The sequence below is a fragment of the Tiliqua scincoides genome, chromosome 4 (genome assembly GCF_035046505.1).
Source record: "Tiliqua scincoides isolate rTilSci1 chromosome 4, rTilSci1.hap2, whole genome shotgun sequence".
Lineage (NCBI taxonomy): Eukaryota > Metazoa > Chordata > Lepidosauria > Squamata > Scincidae > Tiliqua > Tiliqua scincoides.
In genome coordinates this window covers 78,169,370-78,196,203 of record NC_089824.1, presented here as the reverse complement: position 1 = coordinate 78,196,203, position 26,834 = coordinate 78,169,370, and the positions used below count along the sequence as shown (strand labels likewise).

Below are 26,834 nucleotides of genomic sequence, written 5' to 3'. Positions count from 1 at the left end.
CTCTCTTGTTATCAGGTGTGCTCCCTGGGGCATTTGGTGGGGCCGCTGTGAGATACAGGAAGCTGGACAAGATGGGCCTATGGCCTGATCCAGTGGGACTGTTCTTATGTTCTTAGTCACATACCTAGCAGCATCAAGACTAACAGCCCAATCCTATCCACACTTCCCTGGGAGTAAGCCCCATTGACTATAATGGGACTTACTTCTGTGTAATGCATAGGATTGGGCTGTAATATATTAAAAATAAAATATTGAAATGAATGGGGGCCTCACCTGAAATTGGTTTGCGACCCACCTAGCGGGTCCTGATCCACAATTTGAGAAACACTGCCATATAGGGTTTTTAAGGTAATCATCAGCATCCTGAATTGTGCTCAGCATTGAATTGGGCAACCAGTACAGATGCTGGAGCAGCAGCATGGCAAAATCAAACAGCTGAGCTCCAGTGATCACAGGAGTCACTGCATTCTGCACTAATTGCAACTTCCAGACCATCTTCAAGGGCAGCCTCACATACAGTGCATTACAGTAGTCTAAACGAGGAGGCACTAGGGCATGCACCACCATAGCCAGATCCAAAGGTCTCATACAACAGTCACAGGTGGTGCACTAGCTGAAGCTGGGAAAAGGGCTCCCTGGCCACATCTGCCACCTGATGACCCAGGCTGTGCACCTGCTCTTTCAGAGAGAGTGCTACCCCAGCCACAGCAAGTTGCTGATTGAATATCTGCATCACAGTCTTCCAGAACAAGAAAACCCATCTTGTCTTGTCCAGGTCTAATTTTAGCCTATTAGCCCTCATCCTGACCCTAACTGCTTCCAGACAGCCTCCTTAGAAACAGGTGGAAAGGAGAGATAGAACTGGATGCCATCTGCATACTGGGGACACCTCACTCCAAATCCCTGGATGACCTCCCCCAGTTAAGAATCTACTCCCTGGGCCTGCTTGCCTTCTCCCAGTATAATCCTTGACCTTCCTAATGAACATGCACAAATGCATGGCATTCGCTTAACAACAACAACAAAATCAGATCATTTTCATACATGTCTACTAACAATCAATTTGACTGAGTGATCACCAAGCTTTGAAGATAATGGGGGGGGGGGTACAGCATAGCTGACTTTTGCCCAGGGAGCGGTGAGGGGTAAGTCTGCCACTGCCCACCACCCTGCACAAAAAAAATGCAATTAAATTTGTAATAATTTGATAAGATTTATTGAGTTTATTATTTATGGGGAAGATGTTAGGTTGCTGCTTTTGTGCCGGCTGTGGCTGCAGGTAGTCCATTCTCTGCCCTGTCTGGTGGTCTGTGGGGAAGTGCTCACTCAGTGGAAGTGATCAAAGGCATCTTCCCCCCCACCCCCAGACCACATGGACCACTTCTCAGGGTCCCACGGATCATCTGTGGTCTGCGGACCAGACTGGGAACCAGTGATGCACACATACTGGCTGGAGTTAAGGCTCTCTCCCTCCCCCACCCCACTGTGCACCATTCACTTGCATTGAACGCAATGTGCAATTAAGAGCCTAATCCTCTGCATGTCTCCTCAGAAGTCAGTCCCATCAGAGTCAATGAAACAGTCAGTCCCAGGAAAGTGTGGATGGGACTGCAGCCTCAGAGCCCCTCCTCTGCAGGTCTCCTCAGAAGTCAGTCCCATCAGAGTCAATGGGGCTTCCTCCCAGGAAGGGGTGACAGGAGTGCAGCCTCAGCCGAAGTGAGCTCTGCATGCGCACTGCGGACGGAGCGAGACGCCTCCCCTCCCCCACCGCAGCTCAAATGCCCTGCGCCTCAGGGAACCGCCACACTGATTTGGAATCCCCTCCCCCTCAGCCAGCAGGGAGCAGCTAGCCCGGCTGTGCGCGCGCAAAGCATGACGGGGGTTGAAGTCCCCGCCATGCCAGTCTCTAGCGCTTGCCAGGCGGATCCTCCACTTGCAGCCACACTTCCCGTAGGCCCTTTCGCGGCCGTTGAGCTGGTGGGGGAAGAGCCGCGTCCGGGTGAGGAGAGGAGAAACCACTCTGGGGCTTCCGCGGGGAGAGTCTCGCCTTCTTCCCCCTCCCGTGCGGGGAGTGATGGACCTGCCAGCGCCTGGGCTCGGGACTGGGAGAAGGTAGCGCGGGGTCGTCGGCTGCAGCCCGCCTCCTTCCTCCGGAGCCTCCCGGGGCCCTGATTGGATTCCCCCGCCCTTGATCTGCTCGCTCGCTTTCTCTTTTAACCCCTTGTTCATTTCATGCTCCTGCGGAACTCCCCGCCTCATGATTGCCAGCTTGAGGAGGAGAGAGAGAAGGGGAAGCAGCCCCTCCCGTCCCCACCACCGTTAAGCAGGCTGCTTCTTGCCCCCTCCTTTGATCTTCTTGTTTTGCTCGCTTTGCTTTCTATTCCCTTCGGCTCATGTCATTCTCCTGCGGAACTCCCCTCCTCATGATTGCTTGCTTGAAGACTGGAAAGAGAGAAGGAAGGAAAGCAGACGCCTCTCCCATCCCAACCACCACTAAGCAGGCTGAAATCCTCTTCCCGCACACTCCCCAGGTCATGGGTAGTAGTGATGTTGCGGTCGCCTCTGCCCTCCGCCCTGTGGACAACTCAGTGGCACCGTGAAAACCAAAACCGGCCCAGCTCTTAACAGCCAAAATGTGGCAAAGCATCGGCCTGACACTCCTGGCAATCGTGGCCACGCTGGCCTGCGTCCTGCTCTTCATGCTCTGTGGTGAGTAATGCTGCAGGTCCATCCATCTCCAAGCACAACACTGTTTCAGTGTCTTGTCACTGAATTTTTGTATTGTTTTAAACCATTTCTGTCCAACGTTGCATATATGCAACAGAGATCAAATGTGTACACCTGTGGGCTGGGCAGAAATGGGCTTTAAAAGATCCTCCCTGTGTTCTGCCAAAAGGGACACCATGTTCTGAAATCATTCTAGTTTTCTGTATTTTTGCTAATTTCTCCTTTGTTGATCTTTGGTGTTGATTTTAAAGTTGTGATTTTGTTTTTACTTTTTTTTTTTTGCTAGTTGGACTGTGTGTGATTTTTAGGCATGATTGTTCCAAGAAAGAGGTCTGTCAGACCTCTATACCAGTATTTCCCAAACAGTATGGGTACCACCAGAAGTACTTGAGGTGGTACTTGAGGTTCATATGCCCCCTGGACACCTGCTGCCCAGCAGCAAGACCAGGAACGTGACATAACAAACAGCAGAAGGAGGCTTGGCTTGGCGGGCAGAGCTCCAAAGCATGCTTTTCCATGCTCAGAAAAGCCCTCCCATCCACTCTGAGTCTCTTACAGGTGTTTGTTGCATATCTGGCCTGCCTCCCAACCCAGAAGTAACTGATGATGATGTCATCACCATCCGTGGTACTTTGAATAGGTGGACCTATGGTGGAGGACAAATCTTGAGAAACACTGTTCTATACTATGCTATACCTGGGAGTAAAAACCCTATTGAACTCAGAGGGACTTACTTCTGAGTAAACAGGTTTGGACTATAAATGAGAATGTTTTAAACCTGTTGCTGTCCGTCCCCCCCAAAATGGGGGGGAGGTGTAAAGAGGCTCTTGGATTCATGAGAATATGTGATGAGACAGTATCACATATTGTCTAGGTTTCTTTTCAAGGGACAGAGGGCTAAGTCTACTTGAGGTGTGAAGTACATCAGCTAGAATCCAATGTAGGTGTTCAAGTAGTAGCTTTCAGTCATAACACAGTAGAACAAAAGAACTGCTCTTCTCAGTTGGCCTGAGAAGTCAACTGGAAAGTCCTATATTGCCCCTGAGCGCCTGGTGTGTCCTGTGGCTAATTAACTCTTAAGGTCTTGAACTGGAAACAAAAGAGAGCTCTTAGGAGAACTGAAGGTGGTAGGTCACAATCATTATTGCCCAATGATGCATGCACTCATTTGTTTTATCCTGTAATTGCCTCTGGACAAGCAGGTTAAGAAAAATTATGAAGCACTGGCAAACCTGTTTCACTCAGATGATAATGATGTGAATGTGTGCACCATGGGCCACGATCCTTCCTTGCTGAGTGCCTCCAACATTATTATGTATATGCTACTCATGATTTGAGGACAAGAAGACATAGTCTAGAGACCTTTGTCCCCCCTACAAATAATTGCATGGGAAAGTGGAAGCTTTACCACCATGGATGCAGTCATATGCAGGTCCAGCCTATTTATACACGGATTTCTTATACATGGATTTGACTCAACAGGAATGGCCACTGCAAATGAGAAGGAAAGTGCTGATCGCTGGAGAAGATGAAAAATGCAAACCTTTAAAACCAGTTTTAAAAACTGAACAGTCCTTTAACAATAGCAATGGGGGGGGGCAGCTGGCTGACAATCCATCAGTCCTTCTCTCTCCAGAGGCCCCTCCCTTCCCCCTGAGCACTTTTGCATTGTTGAAGGGAGGGGCTGAATGTAAGCTCTCAGCTCTTTGTAAGCTCTTGGAGGAGGACTAATTGATGGATTGTGTTGTTAATGACTCTTATCTTACATCACAAGGGTCAGCAAGGCTGTTTTTAAATCACAGGAGCAAAGATACTTTGTTTTTTAAATTGATTTGCTATAGTGTGTTCTTTGCCATCCATGCGAATAATTAGTCTCAACCTGTGCTCATACAGTATTCTCTATTTCACTGAACTGTAGTTCTTTCCTGTATAGCCTCTCCCCACTTCTTGTGATTGAGGAGATCAGTAAGAAGAGAGCAGCTTCTTTGAAAAACAGTTTGTCTACAACTAGGTCTAGCAGAGTTCTAGAGTGAGCACTTGTTCCTGATAAGCAGGAAGACCCAACAAGGTGTTTGGCACTCTGCATACACTCTAGAACTCACTTCCAAATCTGCAAAGCAGATTGAAACTGTGAATGGGGGGGTGCTTGTTGGAAATTGATTCCGTTCTTGAGAGGGTCAGGAAAGCAATCCCCTCTAACAGTGAGTTCTAGCAGTTTCATGCAAAGGCCTGGCAAGTTGGCCTATGGTCAGGCCTAGTGAGAGCAGGTGATCATCTCTGCCTCCCCCCTCGCTGCTGCTTATGTGTGAACAGTGGCATCTGGCACTCTGGAGCACAAAAATTTATAACACTTCGCCCAGATAACAATATCAAATTTAAATAAATTAAATAATTACAATAAGTATAACCTTAAAATTTATTTTTTTAAAATAAAGAATACAGTATTGACCCTTATTGCATGATAAATACCTTTACTATTGCTATTGCTTTCAGTTTGCAATCTCTGTTATACCCAACTTCACAGAGCTTAGGCCAGGGGTCCTCAAAGAGTGGGTTGTGCCCCCAAGGGGCTCACAAAACTGAACAACTAAGATCAGTCCCTGGAATCATCAGGTACAGTCGGAGAAGACACCTGTTGGAAACCCAGAAAGTTGCTACCAGGAAATATGTTCAGTATGGAGCTAGATGGATCAGTTTTCTTATCCCAGAGGTTCTCAAAGTGTTGGTTGCAACTAGCTGGAATATGGTAGGAATTTGTGTAAATTTATACATTATTTTTCAGGAGTTTCAGTGACAAAGTTTGAGAACTGCTGGTTCAGGGAGTTTTGATGTCATGTGGCTGCAGGTCCTTCAGAGGACATTTATATTAATGTCAAAACATTTGATTCAGCAAAGTGACTTCCACATTTGGAGGTGCTTGACCACATTGTAGTAATGTTTATGTTCTCACACTTGGAAGTGATTTTTTTCCCCCATGGAACAAAATCTGCAGCACTAACTTGCCCCATTACCTGCAGCATTGAGGGAACTGTGTCAAGTGGTCTAACAGGATCTTTCCTTAATTTAGAAATTGAACTGTTATTTAGGATTTGAGCTATTTCATGTATCATTTGCTGTGTAAGCACTTGATGCAGTAGCATGGGATAATCCATTTGTTGAATAATCATTATGATAGAACTGTTGTTGGCATCCTTCAGTCTCGGAAGACTATGGTGTCACGCTCTGAATGGTGGTTCTGGAACAAAGTGTCCTCTCCAGTGCGCAAAGCCTGGGTAAAGTAGGTATGGAGGATAGGCTGTTACCCATGCAGCAAATCCCCCCTCTCCCCATCGCTGAAATGGTCCAATGGAAAGGCAGAGGCCAATATGGTTGGTTCCAGCGGCGTCGCAGGAGTTGCCAGAACGTGACTGTGTTCAGCCATGAACTGCCTCAGGGACTCCGGCTCCAGATTTTGCCTCGAGGTTGACTCCTGAAGCCTTTTCCATAACTGGATGTAGCCACAAGGCAGTGGAGGTTTGGGATCAGAGTTTTCCTTTTCTCAGATAAGCTGCCTTCCCAGGCTGACGAGTCCCATCTACCCGGTGGCTGATAGAACTGAACCGCAGAAATGCATCAGATTGCTGCCTCCTGCTCAGCAAGGGAACCCACTGTGTCCACACAGAACATGAAATGTAGTGGTAGATGGAGGAAGCAAGCTTGGACAAGAAGGAGCTACAGGTTGGAGATACAAATTTCCTGTTTCTCCTGCTGCAGATTCCGCTTCAGCCATGGGGCTATTCCCTGCTGTGCACCCTTCTAAACCTCAGATATCTACCTGCTCTAAGCACCAACCCAGAGAGAGTTCCCTCAGCCTAAACCTTTCAGTGTCTTTTTCTTCTCAAAACAATACAACTTTCATGTGATTTCTGTGAACATCCACAGTTCCCTTCATTTTTAGGGGGATCTGCTGTGAACATAAAACTACAGACATCTCTCTCTTGGCACCTGGATTACATTTAGAACTCATATCTAGGGGACCTGGTGTCTTGGCAAACTGAGCATGTAGATATATTAAGCACTGTTAAGATCTTGAAGGTGTTTTTTTTTTTTAAGGGAGGACACCCTTTAAATTTTCTTGCTCTTTTTCTTCTCATTCCCCCCCCCTTTGTCCTTTATTCGTGATCATTTTTTTTGCCCCGCTCTGGTCCAGTTTAGACTATGGTGATTGGGAATGTGGCACACGTTTGTGCATGTCCCTCTTCTCCCTCTGTCTTTTGGGGATTCCTTAATCATATCTTTGCCATTTTGCCTAACTTAAAGCTAGCTAGCCTTGGTCAGCACCAGCTAGGAATGGCTCCAAACCATGTTTTGTAGTGATTTTTGCAAACCATGGTTTTGGGAAATCCTGATTAGTGTGAACTCTGATTCAGGCACATTGGCAAACTGTGGATATGGCAAACCATGAGAAAGTAGAAAATCTGCGCAAGAAGAGACCAGGGAGAGAGACAGGAGGAGGTACATCTCTGTGGAAAATTCCTGACCTCCAAACCACAGGTTGAAGATTGGGAAATTTGCTGTTTGATTTAAGCCTTGCATTGTTCTTTCTGAAGACACTTGAACTTCTTGGAAATAATAGTCAACAGTTCTGAGCGACACTGTAGGGGTGGCTTAGGAGCGACCAGATTGTCCTTTCCACTTTTCTTTGTGGGAGGAAGAATGCCAACCAAGGCAGCAATAAGTGCTTAAGCAATGGTGTAGACATTGCTACATAGGAACGTGGTGACCAAGTTACCTTCAGGTATGGCTGTTGCTTAAAAAAGAGTTGGTGTATTTTAGTGGCTAAGAGACAGAGATGCAAAAGGGAACTTCCCTGGTGCAAATCTCGCCACAGCTCTCTGGCCCAGCACCCCAACTGCAGTGTGGGCATAATACTACTACTTGTAGTGGTAAGGATATGTTTTGTTGTTGTTTAAAACAGTGGTTGCCAAATTTGCAACCACTGTGCCCTGCAAAACCGGTCCCCGTTGACACCGGAGCTTACTGTTCCACCTCTGCACCAAGTGATTGCCATGTAGATATGTGCACTGGGATGTTCTGGGCAGCTGCATCTGTTTCCTGGCATCCCAGAAGGTTGTGCAATAAGATGTCTAGGCAAACGCAACTGCCCATGACGTCCCTGTGCCCAGATCTACATGGCAGTCGTGCAGCACGGAGGTGGAAAGGCTAAGCTCCAACTCACGGGTCCGTCCCCTGGGCTGGGGTTTAGAAAATCCTGGTTTAAAGGTTGGGAATATTCCAACATTAGATTCCAACTGCAGCCTAAAGTAGTGCAATCCAGAAGTTTTTATCACTGGATTCTGCTGAACATATAAACAAACCTAGGTGGTCCCAAACGTGCCATGGTCACAGTGTCCTTCTTCCCCAGTATTGCTGTGCTGCACTCCCCCAAGATCCCGCCAGAATAGGGCGAGATCTTGATCTGGCCATGGTGCTGCCACCAGGAAGGTGAGGCCACTGTGGACCTCCCATGGAACCTCTGTGAGTTTGCCACAGTGCCCTAGGGCACCCTGTGTACAGTTTGGAAACCACTGAACTAATATCAAGCTCAGCAAGTGAGTACAGGGTTCTAGCTGTGCACTGTAGCAATTGTGTTACTGCAGAATGGATGGAGGCCTTCTGCAGTCTAGCTGCTATCAAACTTTGGTGCAATATGGGCTAGAGATGCAGTTGGACCCATGCAGTTGGATCCTTAAATTGGCCTGTCTGTTGTCCTCAAGTTAACAGCAGTGGGGTTGCCTAAGCCAAAATGTTAATAGGTCTGTTTCAGCGTGCTTGTACTCTCTTCCCCATTGCTCAAGTTCTACTGGGTTCAAGATTAATCCAGCTGGTCATCTCCAGCTGCTGAGATGAGGTGTTCTGAATTCTTTCTGGCAAACAATGTATTTCACAAAAGCAACTGTTTGTGCCAAGAAGGCTTTTGGCAGCTACAGTACAGCACATCTGTTTCTTTTAAAGATTCTGAAATCTTTAAGTGATATGGGGTAAGGCGGGGCTGACCATTCATCTTTCCATTATATCCTTTGAACAGTTGATAACATCTCACCTCTCAGAAACAAGGATCTGTATCATGAACTTTTCATGGAGGAATAGGGAGATGAAACTGAATGCATGTAAAATAGGAGATTGAGCAACTGCAAAAATTAACAAAAACCTTTGACTGGCAGGTGTTGAAGCACCTGAAATTACTTAACAAACCTTCATGTTTGCTCACTTTTACTGTTATTATGTTGGTATTAAGCAAGGCTGACCTTTTTAGCAAGTGACACTTAAATGGGCTATTGGTAGATTGATTTATATTTGAGTTGCTCTTTTAATTTATAGTTTAAAAAATTCTGATTTATATATTTGATTTATGTAATTGTATAGTTCCACTTAACAAAGAAAAAATTGGTACATTTTTATGGAATCAGTCACTGAAATACAGTCACAAAGTATGCAAACAACTCGAGTGAGGACTTTCATTGAGGAAGGTATTTTAAAGCAATGCAGTGGAACATAATACAGCCAAAGTTGAGCACCTTTAAGCCTTATGTTTTCAGTGGAAGTGATGTACCTGCTTTTGATTCTCCCACTGAAACTGGTAAGACTTAAAAAAAGAACTTTGGTTGGATCATGCTCTTAATATTTGTTATCTTCATCTTACAGCGCAATCCTATCTTGCGCTGGAACAGGCAGGCTAGGAGGCCTGCATTTTATACAGCGCAAGTTTGGGGCCAGAAGTGGCTCAGCCAGAAGCAAGGGGAAACTCTTCCCCTTACCCCCGGGTAAGCCACTGCGGCTGCAATGGGTCTCCTCGGATTTGCTCTACTTCAGGAGGTGGCACATGTCTGAGGAGAACAGAGCAGCTTCAAGTCGCTCCACACTGCTTGGGGAACAGGTTTGGGATCCGGCATAACAACCAGGTCCCAGCCTGCTCCCCACCCTCCCACCTGCCCCCGGGACCACCCTCCACCCGCCCCGGAATAACTCCCGCCCACCTCCTCCCCACCCTCCCCAGACCCTTGTGTCAGCTGAGCTCAGCCGATGCAATCCTCCCTCCCCAAGTCAGTGTGGAGGCTGGATGCCGGCCCAGCCAACTCCTGAGGAGGCGCAAATGTACTTTACGGCATGTTTGTGACCCTTCTGGGCTGACACAAGGGACTTGCGCCGGCCTAGGATGCAGTTAGGATTGCACCATAACGTTGTAACTTCATCAGGAAACTGGATCAACACATTGCTTGTCTTATTTATGAGGTTGTCTTCTTTTTCCTGTTTTCTGGGTTTGTGATTGAGCTGTGCATCTTTGTAATCCAGGGTACACAGTTTATACTCACACTTTTTCTTTTGGTCCATCTGTAGGTTGGTATGTTGTCTGGCATCTGTTCTTATCCAAATTCAAGTTCTTACGAGAGCTGATAGGAGACACCGGATCCCAACAGGGGGATAATGAACTTGCTGAGCCGGAAGCTGAACAGGATGTGACTCTCACTTCCCAGAGGAGCAGGCAGAAATCGGCACGGCAGCGACGGGCACCCACAGAAGATGCAACTTAAGGTGGTCCTTGGGGTTGCTGGACAGTCCTCTAGCTATTGGTGAATGCTTTTGAGATGCAGTGCTTTGGTTCTACTGCTGTGCTGAATGAGCAAAACCATTCTTTTTTGTTCCCATCTTGGAATTTAATTGTACAGTAATTCAGAAGAGATTCTACCAAGATTTTAAGAACAAAGTGGAACTAGGAAAAGAAGGGGCAGCCCAAAGAAACAGCTTCCATCTTTTCTAGGGTGGCAGAAATCATACTACTATATCTGTTCCTTGGTGGTTAGAGCCTAGCTTTTTGCACCAGTGTGAATGTGATTAGATTTGAAATGGTTACTGACTTTTTATGATACTGCAACCGATTGCAGTTTGCCTTCAGTGCAATTCTTCATTTATAACACATATGTAGGAATATGCATATTCCTCGAGCCTTACTTTGAATGCAAGGATATTCTGCTGTGGAAAATGGTCTCAAAATGGGTTTACTCCACCATCACTTATTGGAGAAAAATCCATGTTAGACTCATATGGAGAATTTAGCAACTAACTGTAGCAACTGACTTATAACAGGGTAATGAAACCTGACATTTTGATTTTAATGCATGACAATTTTCAGGTTTTTTCTATAAAAGAATCCCAAACATTTTGCCAGAGTGTTGTGTGTGTCTCATCAAATCCTTTGTTTTTCCTAATGGAGAGGAAAGGGGCATCTGTTATGAACACTATTTTGAAAGGAACTTAAAACATGTGAATAGTTGACTTTAAAATGGAAATGGTTTCTTTTTTTTTTGTACCAAAAACTAATTGAAACGAGTTACATAGTTTTGACAAAGCTCTGGGGATTCTTTTTATGATAGTCTTACCATATTGCTAAGTGGTGTGACTGGGACTTCCTTCCTAGTTTAACTGTCAGTTTAGCCAATACTACAATTTTTGCCTTCTGGTGAACAGTAACCTCAACTGGATGTATGCATCAAACCATACTGAAAGTAACAGCAAACTCACAACTGAAACTGTCATGGAAGATGCTGACTTTGAACTAGAGGTAGATGAGAAATACTGACAACACCTCCATGGGCAATTGTGACTGACTTCTGCTTGAACTCCAGGATCGATCTTGTAGAGTTGTCTGGACCTTTTTCTAGTCCAGCTCTCTGCCTTGCAGTTCTGCTCAGCAAGGACTACAGAAAAGTGTCTTAATGCTTCATAGCAGCTAAGCAAGCCCTCCCAATGACTAAATCAGCAGACCAGCTCTTGTGAACTGTGACTTTGCATAAGCTTTGGAGTCTTGCACATGGGAGAAGGGCTCTCCCCTGTCCCCCACCTTTCCAAGTTGTTTGTGAATATTTTGAAAAGAATAAGTGAGTCTTGGGATTTGAAGATGACTGTATTCACAGACTGAAATATTACTCCACTTTTCCTCAAGTTTTAGTGTTCAAGCATACAATGGCTGACCTAACCTTTCCTTAAAAGTTACATTTTGTACTATGTCTTAATGTATTTTGGTGCATTGTAGTGGCTGTGGCATTTAGGACTGTTTCATGAATGATGCAGCAACAAACCTAGGTTTGTTCCCCTAAAAAAGGAATGTGTGAAAGCAGCCCTTAGTCTCTAAATATGAACAATCCAGTCTAGTGATAAGATTTCTATTACAGTCTTTTTGCAGGCGAAGATGACCTTAGACACAGTTAAAAAGTAATGCTAAGTTTCAGACACATCAGCCTCTTAATTCATTAATCTTACTTCACCACCACCCCATATTTGCCTTTATATGATTTATATAATAATCTGCTTGATAGCATTAGCCTCTTTTGCAACTTGAAACTTGGTTAGATGCAATCTGTGTTTGTGAAAGTCAATGATAAATCCCTCCTCCACCAAGGACTCTTGCATTGTACCTCCTGATGCTTGGGACACTAACCCCATTTCTAAACATGGTGGTTTTCCGCCTTGATAGATATTCTGGAAGGTTTTATATTGAGAACACATAGAAATATTTCAGGAGATGAGAGGCTTGCTATAACTATGTGCACACCTGCTGCAGCTTGGGGGAAAAGCCCATAGCACATACCTGTGCAGCTAGAAAGTGACTACTAATTATCTGTCACCACTGAAGGAAGTAGTGGATAAAACCACAGGCCAATTTCCAAAGCAGTGTAAAGAAAAATATGAAATTACTGCACTACAGTGATGTATTGAGGTAACCTTCAAGGCAGTGGCTTGAAATCAAATGAGTGAGGACGTGGGGAAAACCTCAGTGGACCTCTTGAGTCTGGAGGTCATTTTTGATGTAGCATTCATTAATGTGGATGGAAGACTCTTGGAGAGCTTCTTTACTTAAGGCTGTTCCATCCAGGTTCATCTCTTTGTTCAAGTAACTGCTCTTTGAAAGGAAGGCCTGCATTTTTTCTTCCTGACAGTAGTGGGGTAAGAAGCCAACACTGCTCCATATACAATGTTTTTGCTGTAACTTTGGTACCACTAACTGTGCACCTGCCAATATCAGCAATGCACTGATAGCTATGTTTGCACATTGGTCCAACTCCAAGAGGGTTTTGGATTAGAATCCAACCTGTTATAGATGGAGAACTCTCTTCATTACTTCTTATTTATGTTCACCCCTGCCTCCATGTCTGGTCATGGTGAAAGGTTTGTTGTAACCCTGTGCAAGTAGCAGAAGCAACATATACATTTAATGGATGGCTAAATAAATGAATCTTGATATCATTCAGAATTCTTGAAAGGGCAGGATAGCAGAGGAAGATTCCTGGATTGTACATTCTTTGGCTGTAACCCTAAGCCAAGAGGTGGAGCTCATAGCAATGGTCAGTTGAGGAGAGGCCATTTGGTCACCCTTGTGCCAAGTTGGTAAAAAATTTGTTAATTTGTTGCAGATCAAGGCAGTTTCTCTTTAATGTAATCTTTCATCTAGAGAAAAAATGATTCCCCCCCCCTTAAATGTGCTGCTAACACCCATCTGTACATTATGTGCCACAGCTTACGTTGAAAAGTGGAATTGACCAAGTAAATTGGTCCAGATTTGTCCACTACTTGTCCTATTAAGTGGTTAATTGAAATTGACCTGTTTGGGATCTGATCTGTCATGTAAAAGATGTTATAGCTTAAAGGACATCACAGGTGATGTAATAAGCATCTAGGAATCTCTTACAGCAAGTGACACCTCAAGGCTGTACTTCTCTGAAAGCATATGACTTCAGGTCAATACTAATGTGACCCTACATGAAAGATGCTTTCATGTAAGAAATGGCGTTCAATCTATGCGCTGAGTGTTGCATGCAGCAATGGCAATCGCATGTTCTTAATCTGTGAGTAGTGGAAGACGTGTGTGCAGTCACTACACACATTGGATCTACATACAGGTTTGTCTGCTTTGTGTGTAAAAATGACATGATTGAAATGGCTTTTGGTCCCATGTCTCAACTAAACCTCAAACTGTTTTCTTTTCAAATTCTTTAAAATAAGAACCCACAAACAAACCATGTAGCTAAAATAGTTTAGCTGATGCCAAGCTCTTGACTTTAATATTTGTAGAGAGTTGGGATTTTATCTTCTGTGGCAGGGGGAGGGGGCTTTTGATACTGCAACCATTTTAATGATTATGGGATTTAATAGTTTTATCTAATAACTCTAAATATGCATATCACTACTGTAGGTATGGCTGAGTAAAGCATTGAAGTTAATACCTACAGTTTTCCTTTCCCCAGAGGAAGAATCTTTACTCCAGAAAAAGGAAAAGGATGGATGCTACCCTGGGCATGCAGACATGTATGTGAAATAAGAAGAAATACCACTGGTGACAAAACTAGCACATAGCTTGCTTGAAGATTTTAAAGTGAATCACAGCCCAGTCCTAACCAACTTTCCAGCACCAATGCAGCTGTGCCAAAGGGGTGCGCACTGCATTCACCTTGTACAAAGCAATTACGGAGACCTCCTCAAGGTAAGAGAATGTTTGTTTCCTTACCTTGGGACAGCATTGCTGCTGCATCAGTGCTGGAAACTTGGTAGGATTGGGCTGCTAGTTGCAGTTAGGAGAATTCAGATAGCTGTAAGCTTGAATCGCACATTAGGTCCACTTGCCTTCAAAAGGCTCCTCTATCTCTGCTGCAATGCAACTGTTACTCTCTTCAATGTCAGCAACATGGCTGAAATCTCAAGGTTCAGATCAATAGCACGTTCAAACTGGTCCAGTCGCAGAGCATCTGGTTTTCAGGAAATGTCAAACACTGTATCACAACTGATGAGGTGGAATTTTGCCTAAGCTAATTCATACCTGTATATGTTCCAACTTCAGTCATGCCCAGCTTTGTATTTAGGATGACAACTGTAGCGAATGTGGCCAACTGTTCTTCCATGTTCATTGGACTAGGAAAATCCAACACTATATTAAATGCTTCTGATATGTTTTGTCCCCATCATGTTAACTATTCCCTTTTTTCTTTCCTTGAACTGACTGCACCAATAATATGACAAATGGACTGTAAATGACCCAACTTGTTATGGATGCCCAAACTTCTGACTTGTGGAGTTTTGGTATACTTTATTACTTGCTTAATTTCAAGGGCCTGAGGGTGGGGGTAACAAAAGCTCTCTTAGCCAAGCCAGTTAAATGTCAGTAGCATTAAGAGCCCATAAAAGTTCCATAAAAAGTGTAACAGTTCATCACTATTGACTTGTAAGCCTGAACCTTAGAAATCAGTACAAAGAAATAGATCTTTCAACACTTCCAGAAGAAGTTCAGGCTTGAATTTTAAGCCAGTCTCAAAATAAAATAGCAGCAGAATTTTCATAGGGTCTGCAGTTTTATCAAGCAAACAAGAGAGGAGATCTCAAGTGCCAGGAGATGGGTATGTGCATTTTAAAACCAAGTCCCTTAACTCTGGGAGTTAAATCCAATAAATAAGTAGTTGTATATAATTTTGGCTTCAGTTTATGGTGATGAAATCTATAGCCAAGTAGATTTCCATGGAAACCTTTTTTGAGAGAACTCGACATTCAGTTCCAGCACAAGTAATGTCAGTTATATTCTAAGATTTGGTTCTTCCTTCAACCTCTTTTTCAGCGCTGTTGAACCTCAGGAGTTCAGTGTAGTGGTAGCCATAGTGAGAGAGGGGTGTCTTCTCAGCGGATTCCTAACATACTGTAATAGCAGTATGTGGTGTAAGAGGAAGACCAGTTTGTAGTAGTAAACATCCTATGAGTTAATTTGTTGAAAACAGCTGAATCGGCAATCTTTTACTAGTCCTTTCTCAGGTTTTAATCTAAGAAGCAATATTCTATATTGTTGGCAATCCTTGATGGCTTGTAACTGAAATTATCTTAGGGATGATGACAGATCTTGAGAGTTCCACTTTTTTACAAATGTCTGTGACTTGAATAGTTCAGTGTTTCAGATAGGTAGAAGGGGAAAAAAAGTGGACCCCCCCCTCCCCCACACACACACATTGCGCTCCATGGGATCTTATTCCACGTAAAAATGAATTTCATCACACTGTTAATTTTGAAAGCACAATTTTTCATACAATGGATGTTTGTGGGGGAAAAAAGTTGGATATCTCTGGTACTGAATTAAGGTGCATAATGTAGAATATTTTTACTAGTTCTGATTACAATGAGAGGCAAAGATAAAAGGGCATGGTTTGACTAGATCGGAAACTGTAGACAGTTTAAGCATAAGTACATAGTATAGAAATGGTAAAAAGATATAAAGATGGTAGATATCAAATGACACACTACAGCATACTATAAAAGGTGCCACTGAATTTTGCACAAAGCACCATTCAAGGTGAATTTCGATAGTCCTGCTAAGTTAACAAGAATTTGAGGAAGTAGATAAGACTGCTGATAGATTCATGGAACTCCTGTGAGGAAGAAGACCTGTTCTCTGACTTGTTGGCCTTCCTTTGGTGCAGCTATGTCAACAAAATTCCTGCAATTCAACGTGAGTTTTACCTAGTGGTTCACCACAAGGTGGCACCTCTCAACCAGCTCTAATAATATTGAAACTGAAGTGAGTTGTGAAAACCACTGGATTTTTTGGTAGCCTGACAATAAGGAAATGAAATGGGAGTAATTTTAAAAAACAAACTGTACTAAGCATAGGGTGCTTGCCGTACCTTGATTTGACTAGTGGGACAAATGACCAAGCCGTGCTAGGACCTGGAATTTGAGCACTGTGTTCTCTTTTAGCCACAAGGCCTTTGGCTACTTGAAGCACTGAAGAGGCAACTCTCCAGCTTTTGTGGTTAAAAGAGCATTTTTCTGAAGCAGAGCAGGCATTCTTTTCTCGCTGTTTGTGCAAGAAAGAAAACCACCCCCAAAGCAGTGCCAGCTTTTTCAAAACTGTACCACTTTGGTGCACTTGTCTTTCCTTCACTGCTTTGCTCCCTCTATTAACCGAAGCTGCTGCAAAGATCTACCTGCTGTGGTGGTACAGCCGCCCACATCCTGCAGGTTGCATAGCAGCAAAGGGTATGTGCAACTTAGATGCAACTTTATCCAAATTGTCATAGCTGTGCCTTGTGATTGCACCACTTCAGTTGTCATGAGTTACTGTGTTTGGGAGAGGGAAGATTATTTTGTTAGAAAGTGCCTGTATTAAAAATTGCACCACCTGTGTATAGCTGTTCAGAATGGAGAAGGCCTGTTTGGAAAGCTTTTGTCTGACGCACAAACTTTCTGCACAGAACAACATTTTGACAGGAAACTGTTTTCAAACAAGTGCCCCTTAGTATGTGAAATATGAGGGAATGTAGTTCTATCATGCCTTCATCTGGTTGTTGGGAGCCTTGGGGCAATACCCTGCCCTGGATTTCCCTTGGCACCTTGCTCCATATTTGTATAAATAGTGCTGGCATCAGCCCAGCAAGGTGGGCCCCCTGGCCAACCCCAACACTACCCTGAGTTGCGTGAAAGAGCTATACCACTTCAAAAAGGTCTTCTACCAAAGAAGTAACCCCATGATTTGTTCAGTCTCTGGGTATGCTGCTGGTTCATAACCAACCTCATAAGCAGCCTCTCCCCACCTGCTTTTTCAATCTTTCATTGGGGCTAGAAGCAGTTATGTCCCCTACCATTTTCTACCCCCTCTCATGCTGCTTAATCTGTAGTTGGGTGAACCTAGGACATCACTAGAAAGAGCAAGTTCCAAAAGTGGCTGCTACTCTTTGTTCTTCTGTGACTTTGATCTAAAGTCTAAAAGGTTGTTACTGTGCTGGTATCCGAGAATGTAAAATAGGTAAAGCTGATCACTTTGTGTTGAGCAGGCTCGTGGTTGTAAGGACAAGCATTTGGGTTCCTTATGTTGGGAAGAGGAGCTATTCTGCTGTATAATTGTGGCAATCTACTGCATCTGTTCCCCCATTGCCATAAGGCATCCTGCAGCTCTGGACCACATGAAGTGGCTTACATTATATTTGGCATGCCTCTAGTGATGACTTCAATGGAGAAAATGCTATGAGGGATTATTAAAACCCTCAGAAGAAGGATAGAACCCCGCTTTTCCCCCTTGGGTTTGCCCATAAGCTCGGTACAGTAAGTACAAGGCTCTCTTGATCACATAAGTACTCAAGACTGGGAAATGTATGCATCTGAGGGAAATACTGGGTTTATAACTGTAGCCAGTGGGGTCAAATTTTGGCTTTGCCCCCTCAGCAGGGACTGTAGGTGACAAAAGCAGCAGGCAGATCCCACTGTTCTCTTCAAAGTTGCAAGGAACTTGTAAACAAGTACTCAACTGGTTGCCTAGAATGAGGAAAAAAATGACCTCCAATTGACTATGATGGTAAGCTAGACAAAAAGTGATGTTCTTACTTTCTCATGCAACATAAATCAGTATGGGCATGTGGAAATCTTTGGGAAACAAGAAGTTTTGTGCATGTGTTATGGATGCTGATGCTGAAGCCCAGGGGTGCCCAAACCCCAGCCCTGGGGCCACATGTGGGCCTTGAGGCCTCTCAATGTGGCCCTCAGGGAGCCCCCAGTCTCCAATGAGCCTTTGGCCCTCTGGAAATTTGTTGGAGCCCTCACTGGCCGGATGCAACTGCTCTCAGTGTGAGGACGACTTTTTGACCTCTCGCGTGAGCTGCGGGATGAGGGCTTCCTCCACTACTTGCTGTTTCAGGTCTGTGATGCAGTAGCAGCAGCAAAGGAAAGGCCAGCCTTGTGTTGTGCAAGGCCTTAATAGGCCTTGAGCTATTTCAAGACCTTCATTCATTCGTATAAGTTCATCTTTAATATATTCATTTATGTAAACTTATGTAAATTTATTCAAATTTTAAATTTAAATTAATTCTTTTTTTCCTCGGCCCCCAACACAATGTCAGAGAGATGATGTGACCCTCCTGCCAAAAACTTTGGACACCCCTGCTCTAGCCCACCATGTCTTCTTTCACTATCTTCCGTTCTTTCTATTTGAATCCAGGAAGGAGAAGGAAGAATGAAAGACACCTGTGGATGGAGGCATCCCACTGTATGGCATGACTGCCTCAGTTGGCCACATGGACAGTTCAAGTGCTGTGTGTTTGGAATGTTCCCAGTGTTCTTTATTGTTCAAGTATTTCAGTGTATACCATGGAAATGAGCAGAGGAATTGGTTTCACTTGAGACACAGAGAGAACAATAAAAAACAGTTCTTCAGTTCTCACCCCAAAATATCAACCTTACGCTTCTTTAAAATTTATTCCCCTTTCACTCATTAGACTTGAAATGCTATGACACGCTGTATTTTGAAGACATTTGGGGGCTTTCATACGAACAAAAACTTGCCCATGTTTTTAAAAAAACGCTTAACATTCACCCAAGGGGAATGTCAGAAGTCTGTTGTATTTTAACATTCAAACATCAGGGAATAGTATTACTCCTTTCCTGCTAGATACTGGAGGAATCACCAAGTCCCAATGCAGCGGGAGCAGGGATTGCATAATTTCAACTCTCATCTTCACAACCAAAAAAGTCGCATTTATATAAAATGTAAGACACCTTTGTATTTTGTAGAAGTATATACAGGCTAAACCAGCTTGCAGTAAACTGAGGGCCCAATCTTATGCAGTACGTGCTGGCTCACCACTAGTGCACACTGTCGCTAATGTGCCATAAGGCAAATTTGCAGCCCTCAGTGCTGCTAGAGCGCTGGTGCTAGCTCAGTGCCAACCGGCACTGGGCCAGCACGAGTGGAGCATGTGTGCTTTGCTGCTTGGCAGTTGTATGGACCGCCAGGCGTTCCGGGGTGGGGGGAGGGCAGAGAGAGGGTGGGGGGAGGGAGCAGGTCAGGAGGGGAGTGGGACTGGTAGAGCAAAGTGTGTTTGGCTGCCAGCCCGACACGGAGGCTCTTAATTCTACGGCAACCCTTGGGTAGCCATAGAATTGAGTAGCCTCATTGTGGGGCTACTTGCCTTATCTGGGGGAAGGGGACACAAGTCCTCTTCTCCCAAAGAGTTGCCAGCACTGTCTGCTGAGTGTGCAGGATACAGGGACAGCCATTTTTGGTGTTGCTGCAGTCCTGGGAGTCGGGCAGCTCAGGACTGGGCTGTCAGCAGTTTGTAGTGCAGTAACTCCATGGAGATGCCAGAATGGAACTTGTTACACCTGTGCAGGTCACAATTCTAAGTTGACATGCCAGCTCAGTCTCTTTCTCTCCCATCAGAAGTACATGCAATACTATTAAATGTGGTATCTCCCTGGAAGATGGAGAGATCAGAATGCAGGTTAGTGGGCATGCTTCCAAACTTTTGGAAAGCATCTCTAAATATATTAGGTAGTTCAAACTTTCTTAGCCATTTAATACTTTAAAAAAAATCTTGTTTTAAAAGAAACTGCACTGAAATGAAGCAGTATCACTCTGATTCGTCTAGACTTGCTACAACCCTGCAGCCCATCTTGAAAATGCCACAGCCTGAGTTTTGTATCCAGTGTCACCACAGCAAAGTCAAAAATCAAATGGCTTAAGAGTACGAAACTATTATTGACCTAGGGAGGAAGTGGCTGCTCGATGATACCCTGAACCAGTCTGTCTCATGCTTGCTATTTTCACTTCTGTGCTTGCAAGCCATCAGTCATAGGCTGGCAGCTGCCAAGTAGCAGCAAATCCTCAGCATTGCCATCTTCCATCTGGGACAGGGCTTTCTGTCTCTTTAAGGGCATGGAAGCAGGTCGGTATTCAGCTGTTGCATCAGTGCAACACAGGGTTAGGAGAAGCTGGTGCTGTGAAATCTCTTTCTTCTGAGATCTTAAAGGTACCAAACCCCAGCCCCTCTTTGTTGTTTATTAGGATGATCAGCCTTCTAGCAAAGCCTAAAATAGCATATTAGCAGCACAGAGGTGACAAGTGTGCGTGCCATACAGCGGCAGAGTGGTAAATTTGTATGTGCAGAAATTAGGACCTAAACCTATGGGCCTCCAGCACTGGTGCTGAGCTCCAGTGTTGGCACTGAGTGTTGCAAACGTGCCAGAAGGTATGTTCATGACATCAGGAGAAGAGGAGCTACCTGGACTGGACCAACCCCAGTCAGCGCTGGGCCTCAGCACCGCACTGATGATTCTGCAGTGCCGATGGTGGTATGTTTGCCCACCAGGTGCCAGTGCAGGGTTTGTGGGACGGGGGGGGGGGGAGGAGGGACCGGTGGAGCCCAACTGAAAAGCCCAACATGAAGGTTCTCTTGTTTGCACCACCAAAATAGCCAGTACAGACTTGAGAAGCCCCATTGTGGGGCATGGGGCTTCCCCCAGGGAAAGGGAGTGAAAGCCCTAGCATGGCTGCTGGGTACAATTGTAGCCATTTTGGTGCCGCAGTGCCACCCGGGATAGGATTGGGCTACCCATCAGGTAATACACCTGATAGCCACATCTCACTAATCTAGCAGTTCTCAAATTGTGGATCCAGGACTCACCACTGGGTTGTGACCCAATTTTTAGTGGTTCGTGAAACTAACAGGGCAGATTAGGCCATGTGCATCAAGGGTTAAATAAGCTACTACTTGGAGGGAGCACTATATCTCTTGGGGGGAACACTACTTGGGGGGAGCACTATTAATGGAGCACTAATCACCATTATGGCTACCCTTCTTGACATTCATAAATCAGGCAGCAGCCTCTAGGGCTTCTAAAATGTCCGGGAACCACTGCATTGTTCTATACAATTAAAAAAAATTCAATCTGAGATTTCTTTACTAGAATATTTTCTTTTCCTGTCACTTATCTCTACATTGAAACTTACTGAACCCTCACATTTGACTAGAGCTGGCCCATCCATGAGGCCAAATGAAGTGGTTGCCTCAGGCAGCAGATTAGGATGGGTTGCCCATCTCTGTTCATGTGTTTGCCTCCACTGTTCTCCTTCCACACTCTGAATTAGTAAAGGAAGAGGGGGACAGGGAGGGAGAGGCAATGTGGAGGAGAGGGCTGAGTGAGAACATTGGAAAGTGGGAGAGCAGAGGCTGGCAGGTTATCAGGTACGGGGTGGCATGTTGCCTCAGGCATCTGGAGTCTTAGGCCAGTCCTGCATTCAACAGGTGGAGCTTTCCTTATCATGGAGATGTCATGAAGGGGGATGTTCAACCTGTTGGGTTGTTGCCTAAGATGCAGCTATTAAAGCTGGCAACCTTTTAGCAAGAAAGTTTTTCTGCAAACACTGTGCTTCCCAAAAGGTACAAGGTACTCCAAGGTCCAAGAACCCCAAGCACAAGCCCTGCCACTGCAGCAGAGTGGAGAATTTGAGAATTAGAGTTCATAGATCAGGCAGCCAGCCTATTTGTTTTCCTAAGAGCTGTCCTGTTTCCTTTAAAAGCTAACCCAAAACAAACCACATAGGTTATTTTTAATTCCCATTTGAAGGCACATTAATTACAGCTATTGATAGCCAGCTCAATCTGCCTAAGAGATAAAAGCATTAGTATAGAGACTGCTCTTAGGAATTTTATCATCTTTCAAAAAGAAACAAAGTCTAGCAGGATGAAAAGACAGTGAAAATCCATCCTCTTCTTTCATGTCCCCATCCACTCATCCTCCTGGGTTTTTCCATTTCTACATAGCTGGAGGCAGAGGTTTCAACTTTGAGTCTGAAAAGAGCCCAGAATAGATTATCCAGAACTTGCAAGCTGCAACAACATCATTCCTGACCCCACTTTATGGCATACAAAATACCAACTTTTTTTTTCTTCCAGCGTTTTCTCTGTGAATGCTTTTTTCCCCCCAAATGCTCTGCTGCAGTCCCAACTAAAATGTTAAAAACAGAAAAGCTGGATCTGGTGAACTTGGGGGAATATATTATGTGCCTGAAAGAATCATGAACTGAGTTTAAATATGTTTAGAAACTTAATTCTGTTGCCTAGGAACTTTCAAGCCTTTTAACAGATAACGCCATCTTTTAACACATCAGGGTTGGGTGCCAGAAAATGGAATCTGGTAATGAAGGTTTAGAATTGACCTACCCAAGGTTCTTATCAGCACCACTCTGGCTGTGGGCTCACTCCATGCCCTCCAGACCTTATCTCGCCTCCACAAAAGCCTCCTGTGCTTCTTGCTGATCTGCCACATGCAGAGCTCTAGTGGACCATGAGGAGCTACAGGTACACAACTGTTCACATTTCCCATGTTTACTAAGAAACTGTGTCTAGTGCACTGTTTCTCAAACTGTGGGTCAGGACCCACTAGGTGGGTTGCAAGCCAATTTCAGGTGGGTCCCCATTCATTTCAATATTTTAGTATATTAGACTTGATGCCAACATGGTATGTGACTGTATTTGGGGAGATCTGTACTTTTAACAGGCTACAATGTATATGCTTTTAACAATGATAGTCAGTGGGGCTTATTCCTGGGTAAGTGTGGATAGGATTGCAGCCTAGGACTTGATAATGTCGCTTCTGGCTCTGACATCACTTCCAGGTTAATGATAACATTTCCAGTGGGTCCCAACAAATTGTCATTCTAAAAAAATGGGTCCTGGGCTAAAAAGTTTGAGAACTGCTGGTCTAATGTATTCAGAGAAAGTCAGTAATGAGCAGTCCCACTGAAATGTATGGAACTTAAGGCCCAGCCCTTTTAAGACACTGTGCCAATGGCATACTGATGTCATATCCTAAGCCTGCCCAGGTAATGTCACACCAGCATGGCCCTTCCCAGCTAACAGCATCTGTGAAAGCTCTGATACAGCCTATCATCCATGGTGCAGAATCCTGACATTAGTGCATCATCCATGCAATGTCCAAGGAGCCAATCACTGTATCCAATCAGTCCCAGGCTAGCAGACAGAGAAGTACCACCAGGCTGAGCCAAGAGGGGGTGGGGGAAGGGGCAGGGCCAATGAGTGGCCATTGCTAGGGGATGCCCCATCAGCTCCTACAAATGGGCAATGCAGCAACGGGCACCGCTGCCAACCTTGAGGAGATCCAAGAACCCTATCCACAGACTCAACCACATGCCATGAGGGTCACACAGCACCCCCACCCCCCTCCAGGAGCTACTGTGGCATTGGCATCAAAGGGATAAAAACACTGGTTTTGTTTTTCTTTTGATTTATGTACTCACTGGTAACAGGAGATGAACCCAGTTCATTTTGTGGAACAGAGTTCTCAGTGCTTTTGTCAGATACAGCTTTGGGGTCAGGAGCTAGTCCTGGGGAACACCCCCCGCTCCCCAAATTAATAGGAGCTCAAGATCCTCAGAGGGCAATTATCTACAGAAGCTCAGAATATATCATGTTCCATGTTCAAATACTTTTTGCTCTCCAAGACAAATATGTTTTAGGAAGATGCCTGCTGTTTTATTAATTTATTTAGGCTTCTAGGCCTCTCCAGAACTCAAGTTTTCAGAACTGTTTTGAAAACAGTTACTACATTATAATACTTTTAAAAAATTTCACAATAGTATAAAACTAGAATTTTCTAAGATTTATATATTTAGATTATCCTAATAAAGATATCAATAAAGATATAACTCTTTGACTTTGAGTTAAATGGTATGACATAGAAGGTGAACTCTTAAAACACAGTATATGGCTGCAATCCTATCCACTGGGAGTAAGCCCCATCAACTAATAATGGGATTTACTTCAGAGCACATATGGTTGGGCTGTATGAAAAGCACCCAAAATGTGCTTGTTCTTGTCCACTGAAATGCAACCCAGATGGTTTGACTGGGACTTGTGTCTAGCCATGAATTCTCTCCATGGATCTCATAGTCTGATACAGAAGAGGAGCAGTCTCAGAGGCAGAAGGTCCATGCCAGTTAGCACCAGCAAACATGTTCAAACAGTGACTGCAGAAGTGCCAAGCATGCTGCACTGCAGAAAAAGGCCTCATTTAAGTTGATTAGAGATCACAGGCACTCATATTTCGTTAGCAAGAACCTGCTGCCTAAGCAGACAAGGCAAGTATATTGCAGGGCATCTGACAACTTAGCCCCAATGATCACAAAGCAGAGCAGACAGACTTCAGTCAACCTCCATGTGCAACTGGCCAGTTTCTTCACAGGTAGCTTTTAACTCTTCCCCCCCCCCCCCGCTCCTGACTCTACTCTTCAAGATATTAACAGCAATGGCAAGACTGTTTAGAATAAGAGTTGGTTCTAGCTAGAGATGCTGGTGAAGCTTGCCAGACTTGGGCCTGGATATGGTTTGTAATGTTTGCCTCAAAGGGGCCATTTGAAACCCTGAATTCCTCTCCAACTTGGATTGAAACCCATGGCAGAGAAAAAAAATCCCAGTTTACCAAAGACTCACTGTTCTCAAAGCTGCTCTTCTCTTTCAACAATGCTTGACCAGCTCAGACAGGGCAGCAGCTGTGGTGGGGACCAATCTGGCAGCAGTGGGTGAAGGGAGAAGGTTTTTTTTTTCCACCTCCCTTATCTTTCTAGCTCCTGGGGTGCTTTCAAGGGGAGGGAGTGGATATGGAGACTGGGGTGATGGTCGTTGGAGGCCAAGGATGGTGGCGATGTGGCAAGTTCAGAGAGCTTTGGAAATAAAGAGATTCTTCAGTTTATTTCAACATGAGTGTGGGGAGGTGGAGCTCATCCATCTGTAGTTATGGTCTCATCCTTCTTTTCACAGAATAATGGTGGAGGCTCTGGGAGCTATTTAAGCAAATAGAAGTTTGGGAAACACATAAAAGAATAGCCTCCAGTCAAGTGGAAACATTTCATAAGAAAATCTTAGATTCTTGCATTAAGGAGTGATCTTGTGGCTTCAGCCAGGAATTGCTGCGCTCTGTTACCTTATCAAGCCAAGGTGGTGCATTTCTCAAGGTGAGAAGGCATCAGCTCAAAGCAGACCAGTGAGACATGCGGATGGCTGACTGGTAGGCCCTTGCCAGGCTGCTCCCCCCCCCCCAGCTCTTCCATCTGAGAGCTTGATGCCATGGACTGAACCCAGGATCTTCTACATGCAAAACATGTGCTTGCCACGGATGGCTTCTGTATCATGGCTTCTGTATCACATAGCCATGTCTTCAAAGCACTTCGAGGGGAGGAGTTAGGAACCATGCAGTAGTTGCTTTGCAGATGACCATGTGCTGCCAATGAATGGTCATTGAATGGCAGTGGTCATTTGCAGCCTCAGCCAAAGGGGCAAATCCAGCATTGCCCCCCATTCAACATCCAGAGAAGTGGTGGTGTGTGCTGAAAGTCTTAACCATTTGAGAGCTAGTGTGGGTTAGTGGCTAAGAGATTGTGCTGAATATTAAAACATTGTCTCTGCCATGAACCAATGAGATGGTCTTAGGCAAGTGGTGATCAGGAGCAGAAAAACCCTGGTGCTAGGGCCTCCTTCCTGCCCTCACCTGTGCCCTAAGCTCAGAGTCAACTGTTAGGTCAATGCTGGCACACAAAGATAAATGGTACTCAAAAAGAGGCGGTCTTCAGCAGCCTCCCTCCCAGTTGCGGAGAGGATCCTGCAAAGCCTATGCCAGTGATTTTCAATCTTTTTCATCTTACGGCAAACTGGCAAGGCACTAAAATGATCAAGGCACACACCATCAGTTTTTGGACAATTGACAAGGCACACGGTGCTGCCAGTGGGGGGGGGGGGGCTCACATGCCCCAGTGGTCCTACTAATAAATGACCCTTTCCCAAATTTCCACAACACACCTGGGGACCATTCGCAGCACCCATATGTGCCATGGCACAGTGAATGAAAATGGCTGGCCTATGCAATAGTGTCCAGTATAGCCTAAGTTCAGGGCTAGGGAAATACCCTGGTTGAGTTCAGCTGAAGATGGGCAGAAGAAGAATCTAAACAATCTTTATTGGGGAAGAAATAATACATGGGAAAATCAAAGCACTAAGAAGCAGGTATACAAAATGGTGTGGGTGTTGGAAGTGCCATGGGGCAGATCTTAGCAAAAATACAAGAAGGTAATTACAGGTAACCACTTAAATGCAAATAATTCCATTATGTGTCTAATGTACTGTACGTTGGCATAAACTTCCAGACTCCATTATACTTTTCCAAACCGAGGGAGGAAGGTGGAACTAACCACTCACAGACAAACTCTGAGGGAACCAAGTCAGAACACGCTTGAGCATCCTTGGACTCCAGTTTAG

At 44.7% G+C, this 26,834-nt stretch overlaps 1 protein-coding gene across 1 annotated transcript; it reads left to right on the top strand.

Moving 5' to 3' along the window:
• Positions 1-2,014: 2,014 nt before the first annotated feature.
• SMIM13 (small integral membrane protein 13) lies at positions 2,015-12,672 on the top strand. The gene is made up of 2 exons (XM_066625497.1): positions 2,015-2,709; positions 10,105-12,672. The coding sequence occupies exons 1-2, from the start codon at positions 2,634-2,636 to the stop codon at positions 10,296-10,298; spliced, it is 270 nt and encodes an 89-aa protein (XP_066481594.1). The 5' UTR covers positions 2,015-2,633; the 3' UTR covers positions 10,299-12,672.
• The last annotated feature ends 14,162 nt before the right edge of the window (positions 12,673-26,834 follow it).